General features: G+C 43.2%; 2 protein-coding genes across 6 annotated transcripts in view; both read left to right on the top strand.

The window, feature by feature from the left end:
* Positions 1–830: 830 nt before the first annotated feature.
* msantd1 (Myb/SANT-like DNA-binding domain containing 1) lies at positions 831–4,339 on the top strand. Its single transcript, XM_035148442.2, has 3 exons — positions 831–1,459; positions 1,551–1,844; positions 3,172–4,339. The coding sequence occupies exons 1-3, from the start codon at positions 1,209–1,211 to the stop codon at positions 3,455–3,457; spliced, it is 831 nt and encodes a 276-aa protein (XP_035004333.2). The 5' UTR covers positions 831–1,208; the 3' UTR covers positions 3,458–4,339.
* Positions 4,340–4,824: 485 nt separating this feature from the next.
* rgs12a (regulator of G protein signaling 12a) overlaps positions 4,825–9,854 on the top strand; it is a 38,606-nt gene continuing 33,576 nt past the window's right edge. For 4 of the 5 annotated variants that reach the window (XM_047338903.1, XM_047338902.1, XM_035148362.2 and 1 more), the window contains exons 1-2: positions 5,447–5,814; positions 6,913–8,791. In XM_047338903.1, the coding sequence (XP_047194859.1) occupies positions 6,995–8,791 (1,797 nt within the window). In that variant the 5' untranslated portion in view covers positions 5,447–5,814; positions 6,913–6,994. Of the gene's footprint in view, positions 4,903–5,446; positions 5,815–6,912; positions 8,792–9,854 lie in introns of those variants that run through there. The other variant, XM_047338901.1, reaches the window with a different exon arrangement.

Here is a 9,854-nt window from a genome sequence, read left to right as displayed (position 1 = left end):
TTATATGACACAAACTCACCAGCCGCCTGTCAGGTTACTGAGGAGCAGATGGGGTTGAGGGTCTAATCAGACCAGAACTGAGTTAAGCCGAGCTGACATCAACTTGTGGCACTAATAAAGATGAAGTGGGTGGATAAACATGATTGTGTTGCTGCATCACCATTCCTGCTCTGCAAAGATAAATATGGAGAGGCAGAGCAGCAGCTGAGATGCTGCAGAGAAAGGGGGAACAAAGAGGGGAGAGAGAGAGAGAAAGGGAGGAGCAGACAAGAGGCAAAATGCAAATGTTATGCTAGGTTAAGGTGGCAGAGATGGGGGCAGACGGAGATCTGCGCCTTGCTGAGACTTGAATGGGGGAGGGGTCTCTTACTGGTCAGAGAGACCCTTCCTGCTGGGGTCCATTGTCTACCTCCCACTGCTATGAATAGAAAGCTGATTACAGCAGTCAGCATATTGTGCTCCACTCCAGGGTCGCCTGTGGTTTGATCACCACATGTTGCCATTTTGTCTGATAGCTCTCCTTTTATTATTTCCACCTTAAGTGTTTCACATCTTTCCAGTGAAAGGCTTTTGCTCCTTTTAGGTCCAGACTGCAGCCTGGATGTATTTTTCTGCTCTGCTACATCACGCCAGACAAAGCAAATCTCCCCTCTCCCTGCATCAAAATGACTTGTCTATTATTAAAAGCTTTTAAATGGAGCAGCGTGTTGGCTGACTACCAATTCTGGTGCCTTGTTGCCGAGGAAACGCATAACCGTTGTCTCTCTTCTCCTTTTTTCTCTCCTCCTCCCCTGGAGGCTCATATTTCAAAACTGTCAGGATTGTGGTGCGCTCACACTGCTGCATTTCAGCTAAAAGCTTTTTGTGCTGCCAGTGGTGCAGAATGGAGGGGAAAGGCGAGCGGACGGGAGTGGTTAGAGCAGAGGGGAGGGAAAATGAAGGGCCTCCCTCACCGTTGCCAAGGCAACTTGATGTCACGGTGACATCATGCACCACTAAAAGCTTTTAACCGGATTCCTCTCCTGCCTTAGGCCCCATTTTGAGTCCTCTTTCAGCAAGGCTAAGGGGAAGGGCACAGGCGTGTGTGTGCCTCCATGCATGTCTCACACCTCACACAGCTCCCAGCTCAGTAAAAGACTTTCAAATCCAGCCTCTAAAGATCCACTTTCTGCAAACACAGAGGCCAAGAGAACCATTTCAAAGAAAAAATGGCATCAGAGGATTTCAGCTACCTGATACCAGGCCACAATGAGAAACACAGACGGGCACCGAACTGGACCGACGGCGAAATGAAAGCCCTCCTCTACGTGTGGGACGAACACCACAACGAACTGAAAATGAGCAAGAGGAACGCCAAGGTTTACGAGAAGATGTCGCAGAGGTTTTTCCAGCTGACCGGGGAGCAGCGGTTCAAAGAGGAGATCAAGATGAAAATCACCAACATGTCCTTCCAGTACAGGCAAGTGCACCAGATCGGTGTCCATCCAGAGCAGTGACTCTTCACTCCAGATGTTGCATGACTATTAACGTCCCTCTTTTGCTCCCAACAGGCGGCTGAAATCCACAATTACAGAAAACGGGGAGATGCCGGACTGGCCGTACTTCAAATCCATCGAGAAGATCCTCACCAAGCCGCTGGAGAACGGGCGGGTGAGCTCTGTGGAGTTTCAGGCCTCCGCTGTGGGTCCCTCCACTTCCTCCCAGTCCACAGAGAACCTGGTGGCCCCGTCGGAGGAGGGCATAATGGGATTCCTGCCAGAGTACACAGGCTCCTCAGATGAAATGGAGATAAAGCAAGAGCTGGAGTCGTTGAGCTCCGACAGTGACAACACACAGGGATCCAGGTAATATGAAATATTAGTCTATCTATCTATTTATCTATCTGTATGTCTGTCCGTCTGTCCGTCTGCCCGTCCATCAGTTAGTCAGTCAGTCAGTCAGTCTATCTATCTAATCATCTATCTATCTATCTATCTATCTATCTATCTATCTATCTATTTATATCTCTATCTATCCATGCATCCATCCATTCATCCATCCATCCATCCAAAATGGGATGTCTAGATGCCGGAATGTGACACATGTTTCCAGTAACTAACATACATTCACAAACGTATTAATGCTATCTCTATGAAAACTACTAAGCTACTCCAGCCACTGAAGAAGGCCATGAAGTGTGGCTGAAAGTGCAGGAAAGTTAGAAGTAGCACTGAGAAATAAAAACAAGTTCTGCACAATAAATAGCAGACTGTGGTGCTAAAATTAAAATAGCTGTGGAGAATGGTATGATAATGTTCAGGCTGACTCAGTAAACTGTTACAGATGGCTCGGATCAAATTTATTCATTTTATGTCTCTTAAGACTATTTTAAAACTAAGTAATCAAACAGCTTTTGGGAAACAACAGGAAATATGAAGGGGAAATACCAGATTTTATCTTGTCTTGTTGATACTGTATTACATCAACAAACAAAATGTGTGCTTCTCTAAGCTCTCTTTCACTGACACTTAATTGAATCACCTTGAATTGAATATAAAACTTGACTCCCTTAAAGTCAAAAGCTGCTTTTTAATCCAAGCTAGGTCTGTTAGCTTTGTAGCTGGAGAATGTTTCCTCCCTAAAGCTGGAATTAGGTGCTGCCTCACCGAATTGAAAAAAAAACGTAATAACTGTGGCATAAGGGTTAGGGTTAGGGTTAGGGTTATCCAATGGTTATCTTCAGCTAGATTTGGTGCTCCACGACCAGCTATAGGCAGTTGACTAGTTCGGTATTGAGCGTTAACCTTTGTACTTGGTCAACAGCACATCTTACATGCTGTCTTCCTTGAAATCATAAAAACATATGAAATAACAATACTTTTTTGATGAGGTTGAAAAACCTTTGTTTGAAAACAAAGGTTATCTGGTCAGATGCTAGTCTTAAATAAAATGTTAACTGCATTTACATTCTAGCTTTTGTAAACCAGTATATAAATCAATGCCAATTAAATCCCTTGATTCGGTATTCAACATTGCTTTAAAAAAAACTTTTATTCTACTCTAGTTTTATGACTTTCGGCTTTGAGAGAAAGTTGTTGGTGTTCACAAACTGCAGAATAGACGCTGGCTAAAGACTCTTGGGTTTAAAAATTGATTTTGAGGCCATTTCCTCCCCGTCTTTCTGTTCTCCAGCTCCCATCCTATTTCAGTGAAGAAGAGGCACGCCAACAAGCCTCTTTCCATGAAGAGGAAGAAGCTGCAGTTAATGCAGGCCATGCTGCAGCAACAAAGGCGGTCGAGCCGAGCCATCGAGGAGACGTGCAGGGAGGTCCGTCGAGCCATGCACCAACAGAACCTCCTCCAGGTGCAGTGTCTGCAGCTGCAGGAGCGTATGATGAACCTCCTGGAGAAGTTGATCCAGCCGCCCTCTGCCACGTCATGGGTTCAGAGTGGAAACCAGGACCCAGGGAACCCATGAAGCATGTAGGTTATGGTTACTGGGTGAGATCCTGCCACGCCAAAAGCCTCTCGGACACAAAAATAAAGCATATTTATTTTTGATTTTGCCTCAACGTTGAACAGAGAGGAACAACAACATGCACTTTTGATTTCTAGAGGCGTGCTCAGCCTGAATGTCATTAATGAAAGTCAAGGACACTTGTAGCAGATCATTCTTGAGAATTTGCAACCATTAAAAACGCTGTGGTGAAAACAACAAAGAAAAAACAGACCTATCTTATCACTTCAGTTTTTCCTTTCAATGTGCCAAGATAATTGCAAGTTGGGGCGGTTTGATGCCAAAACAGGACAATTTGTGATGAAGCAGAAATTGAGGCAATAATGCCTGTTGTGCTGTAGGGGATTGTCAGCAAATAGCATCGCAATCAAGACAACGTGCATCAGATTCCATGTTAGGGGGCATTTTATAGCTCTTAGATATGTCCTTTTTGTGCTCAATAGCAGAACAGTCAGTAATAACAAAAACACTCCGGCCTACAGTCTCCTGCAGAAGAGACGTAATTGTGTTTTGATTCTACAGTGGCCGTTGATGTAGCTCCATAGAAAAGACAGGTGCCCTGTAGAGTGGTAACATCCAGATACACAAAAAAAAAAAACTATTCCAAGGTCAAGAACATTTATATGTGATGAATAAAATAAATCCTTTTCAAATCCAGCAACTTCGGATTACCGTGTGTGTCATTGTGACCCGATACAGACTTTTGGGTATGTGTGCTTTTAGGATTTGACACATGCTGATGTCATGACAGAGACAGAATAACACGTTTTCTTTTCTCTTCATATGTTAAGATGACTTGGTCTCGTTTTGCATTTCTGCTGAATAAAAACAACTCATAATCCGGCCATGATTTCGTGTGTCTCACTGTAAATTCACCTCAGCATATCTGTTTCTGCAGCGTGATTATTGACATGCAAAAATACACAGAAGGACGAGGAGCGATAGAACTGAAATGTTAAGGTCTTTGCCTTCCAGCCTATTTTAAGAGGATTTGGAGAAACTAGGGATTAAATTGGTTCCATCGCACACCACACCAACTCCATGGAAGCCACCGCTTCAAGAAAAAGGAATAATGCAACTCAGTTTTTTTACCCCAAAATATAAACACCAATCTTGCAGCCTGTGATGGGACACTACACTCACATCAATGATTAATGAAACAAAGTGCAACCTGTCGTCATGGTGCTGCACGAGTTCAATCAATAATCAATAATCCTATTGTCTCATGACGTATTCTCTGTTTGCCGCAAATGTGTTGGCTGCACGCCTGTAATAAAGTCATGTGACTCGGCGTGCAGCCGTTGCAGCCCTTTGACCACAGAGGTAATGTTTACACACCTTCCTCCAAGGACACAGGAGGAAACACACATGTGGAGGTGGAGTGGATTAATAGCAAAATTATACTGGTAAGATTTTTACATTATTTATTATGTATATTTTTAAATTATACTTATTGAGAGTATATAATATTTGGGCATTATTATTATTATTATTAATCCGGTGTGTTGTGCATTTTTTTTATGTAAAGTGCTTCCTTGTGATATGTCAATGTCAACTTTATTAGTATAGCACATTTGTAAATATATCATAATGATGATAAAATAAAATCTTTAACAAAGATTTGAAGCATGAAACGAGTAAAGTGTAGTTTAAAATCACACGTTTCTATATTTAAGCAAGGATATATAAACAAATAGAAATAATACATACAATATAAAAATAATATATCATATAAACACATTAAATACGCAGAATGTGTCTCAGGCTTTTAAATTTCACTTCAGCACAAAAAGAAAACAAAAGCCTGCCAACTGTCAGACACGCGTCAGCCAATAGCGTCACTGCGATCGTTTGAATATGGGCGCGGTGATTGGCCAGCGCCCCGCCACGTCACGTCCCGGAGTCGTTACGCTGTCATGGTTACAGTGAAAGACGCTTTGTGGTCTCGGCGGCGGGAGGCGGAGCCACGTGGACGGAACCTCCGCGGAGTAAAACAATAGTTTAAACTAACTATTAGAGAAAAACACGCGTAATGCGGGGACATGTAAACGTGAGGACTCTTTTAAACGCGGAAGTGAAGCGTGGAGAGTTTTTTTTAAGGGAAGTTTTCGCCGCTGGGGAGAAAAGGTAGTTGGGAAATTTAACGTGCGGTAGTTTGGGACAAAAGTGGCGCAGCGTCGTTTTACCGGTTGGACGTTTTTTACACCTGAGTTTGAAATACAAGCGGCGCCGCCCCCGCGATTCTTCACCTGGTTCCTGGTTTTCCAAAAACAACAGCAGTTGTGGTGAATGGAAACCTGGAGCGATTTGAAACTGCGGTGAGTCAAAGTGTTGTTGGTGAGAGAGGAGGCAGCTGGGACCAGGTCTGTGGGGAGTGGGCGAGTGGGGGGGGGGGAGCTGCGTGTGACAGATAATCGCTTAAATCAGATTGATGTTAATGTTCTATTTAGCGTTTAGGTTAAACAATTAGAGGAAACAATTCATTTCCATAAGGTCTGTGTTATTATTATTTTTTTTTATATCCCCAATATTTACCTTTTTATAATTCATCCATAAAGTGAATTTATGGGGCTTTGCATTTAGATTTGTTATGTAGGTGTATTCTGTAATTTTTATTTCACCAAATTGCTCTAAAACCATATGTATTATTAGTGTTCAAGTATTATGATATAATCCTTTAATAGTACCACAATTTGGGAACTTTTGCATTTTAGAGCAGCAAAGGGGATAGTAAAAATAGAAGCATCAGGAAGAGTAACAACATACCATATAAACATAAAGAAAATTATTTATGCAGTGTAAACAGAACATACAATATAATCATTCAACAGAAATTTTGATAAATAAGTAAACATTCAATATAAACTCAGGAATTATAAAAGATAGCAATAATATATACAAAAATGATACAAAATGAGTATCGCTCAGTTAGAATAGTTAAACCTGAGTGAGATATATCAGATTTAAGTGTGCTCAAAAGTGTTTAATGAAAACTATTGAGATCTAGAACAAATAGTCCATTTATCAGTTCATTATTTGACAGGAACTTGTTTTTGTTGATTGACTGTTTAAGTTAAAGATAAGTTAAGATAAGAAATTAGCAGGTGCCAATATGGGTTTTTGCATTTTATAGACCAAATAATGAACGGGTGGTCAGACAATGGTCTGAATTGTCAGTTTTTATATCACTATTAACTCAGGGTTTAGAATAATTGAAAACTTAAATATTCAGTTGCATCCCTGGTTTAAAGCAAATTAATGTTTGATCACAACAGGTCACTGTTGATAGGTGATGAGCAAGTGAATTATTCCTTCATCTGAGTGATCATATGTTTTGTGTAGTTCGGTGAACTGCAACACATTTTTAACTTTGTTTCTCACAATTTTTTTGTTGTGTCCACTTTGTGTAACTGTAGGATGACACCCACACAATAGTGTTGGCAACCTGCAAGTGTTTCGGTTCCCACACACTGGATCTCACAGCCCCCGACAACAAAGATGAGGATACAGGGACAGCCTGAGGGCGCAAGGAGGCGTCTGGATTTAAATGCACTCGGTGAGCTCAGGGGAGTGGAGATCATCCGTGGTCGAGCAGGATATGGTTTTACTATTACTGGACAGAGGCCATGTTTGTTGAGTGGCATCCTGGAGGGAAGTCCTGCTGACCTGGTGGGACTCAAACAAGGGGATCGCATCATGGCAATCAACGGAACAGACGTGTCCGCTGCTTTGCATGAGACTGTTGTGCAGCTGATTGGCAGCTGCAAAGGACCGTTGCGGTTGGTGGTGCATGCTGACAGCAGGATAATGGGGAACCCCATCCTTCATGATGAAAAATTTGGGATTGGCAATAAAGGGGGGTTTTACCAAAAGGCTGGTGTTCTTCGCACTATCTCTCACGATTCAAGCAATTCCTCCTTTAACGCGAGTCACGCTGTCACCCCTAAACAGAGGCCTGTGTCTGAGCCCGACATGTCTCAGTGGTCCCAGCAGTGGAGTATGGTAACTGAGCAACCCAAGGAGGAAACGTCCAGCGTGGGGTACTCAGACTCTGTGTTTACAGACCCAGAGGACGTCAGCCCAGACTGGGGTATTTTAAACATGACCTTGGTGGTCGGCTACCTGAGCTCCACAGAGCTGATTTTGAACACTACAGAATCAGAGGAGGACTGTTTAAAGGCCATTCGGGAGCGAATACGACAGTTGGGAACAGAGCAGGATACCCACACTCTGGTGTTGATGAAAATTATGTTTGACTGCATCCGTCTTTGTGACGACACAGGAGCTGTCTTGGCAGCCCTCCCCGCTGAGAACCTCGTCTTAGGGGCTGTGTGTGCTGAAGACCCTCGGTTCTTTTGCCTGGTCACTACAGCACATATAATAGATGGCCATGTACCAGAGGATGGTCCTCTTCGGGCCTCCTGCCATGTGTTCTTTATGGACCCAGAGCTGGGAAGCCACGAGGACCACAAAGGGATCGCTGGACGCTTTGGCTTTGACTGCACTCCAGATCCAGATGCCGTGGGCTGCCTGGAATTCCCTCAGACTCCCCCCGATGTTCTTCACTTTGTCACTGTCCTGTATAGTGACATGGGAGAGCCCGTGGAGAGGCTCAGAGGAAAACTGGACACGGAGGCTCAGCAGCAAGCCAAGGCGAATGGCAGCACTGACAAACAAGGCAGCGCCAGCAGCAATGGGGACAGTGGTATTGGAAATGCATCCCCCCCTGAGGAGAGAACGGATAGGGATTTCCCTCCTGCAATCCAAAACCACCCTGGGGCCCACCTCCCCAGCTGTCCTTGGGATTATCCTCCGACTGAAGACTTTACCCCAATAAACCTCCCTGAGAATGGACAAAAACTTAATCCAGACAACAGTGCCAGCACACATTCCCTTTCGGAATCTCTACCTGGTCCTGATTCCCTAACCGGCTTTTACGGAGGTCCCCCACCCAGGCTCGAATTCCAGTTCAAGCCCCCACCACCTCCTCTGCCTTTGGGTAAAAAAAACAACATCTTCGGAGAGTCCTTCAGAGGTAGCCAAAGGTGGTTCTCTAAGCAGAAGTGGCCTAAAGCCCCGAATGATGACCCTGAGCCTCCGGTGATGCTCACCACTAGCTGTTCCTCGTGCATTAACCTCAGCTCAGGCACGAATAACCTGCCGCCCGCCATGCACCAGATTCCTTCAGACAGATACCAGTCGGCAGAGGTCATGATGCTGCCTCCCAGAGAGGAATGGACCAATAGGTTTCTGGAGCAGAGAGAGAAACAACGGAAAGATGGTAGCAACAAACATGTGAGTAAGCTTTGTTTACCTAACGTTTAAAAATCACACATGAAGATACTTTCCTTACTCAGGTCACATAGGTGAGCAGTGGTCTATTTCAGGGATTCCACACCTTATTTGATTATAACCGCGACTATTGATCTTATTCCGACTAAGACATTATTTAAATAACATATTTACATACGTTGCTAAAAGAATACTTCATTCATATTCCCATTTACATGTTACAGAGCATAGTTTGATTATGATGAACCACTGATCTCAATCAATTCAATCAAATATCATTAACTAGTGATATAATATAATTTCGACTGCCTGTATGAGATTTGGTGAAACAGCTTCACACATAAACAAAAAAATCTGATCCTCTCAAATGGTCTAAAAACACAGATTATTTAAAACCTGTGTATATTTTGTATTTGTGCGTATTTTATCCAGATACTACAGGATTATAAATTCTGACAAGTCTTATTTTTGCTTGTATACTTGTATCCTGAATAATTTCTTTGCCATGTGGTGGAGAGAAAACCTCATGCGAAGTGACATCAAATAGTTCCATTGTCCGAGAGCATCTGTTTCTGTACTTGGTTCGTGTCTAACACAGCGACACAGGAAGTATTAAATGTTCATGGGGACTTAGGTTTCCAGACATCGAGGGCCGGGGGTGTTAGCAAGTCTGTTTTTTGTGTCACCTCAAATCAGATACAGTTCTACTATTTCAACAGTCAATTGGTGCCAAGTGTGAATCGAACTCAGAAAGCACCTGTTGTGACTCAATGATGTCTTTGTCATGCGTGTTTTCTGTGCGTGTGTTGTGCTTCTCGTTGGCCACAAGATGTCCCCGTGTTCCCATGTAGTGCAGGAAATGAGCCGTGACATGGATGTGTTTGCAGAATCTCTGAATTAGTTTCTGTCTCTCAGCCACAGAAATGGCTCCAGTTAGCTGACATATAGTAACAGATATTTTGTACAAAGTTAAGTATTGAAGGACAATCTAAGTTATGTTCAGAGTGTGTTTGTATTTTAACAACACAAATAGTAGAAGTACCATTTACTGGAGTTTGCCTCCTTC

The sequence above is a fragment of the Hippoglossus stenolepis genome, chromosome 23 (genome assembly GCF_022539355.2).
Source record: "Hippoglossus stenolepis isolate QCI-W04-F060 chromosome 23, HSTE1.2, whole genome shotgun sequence".
Lineage (NCBI taxonomy): Eukaryota > Metazoa > Chordata > Actinopteri > Pleuronectiformes > Pleuronectidae > Hippoglossus > Hippoglossus stenolepis.
This window is presented reverse-complemented; position numbering and strand designations above follow the sequence as displayed.

Coding starts and splice junctions, on each gene's coding strand:
- msantd1 (XM_035148442.2), top strand. CDS start 1,209: ATGGCATCAGAGGATTTCAGCTACCTGATACCAGGCCACAATGAGAAA. Junction 1,460..1,550: donor AACATGTCCTTCCAGTACAG/GCAAGTGCACCA, acceptor TGCTCCCAACAG/GCGGCTGAAATCCACAATTA. Junction 1,845..3,171: donor GACAACACACAGGGATCCAG/GTAATATGAAAT, acceptor TCTGTTCTCCAG/CTCCCATCCTATTTCAGTGA.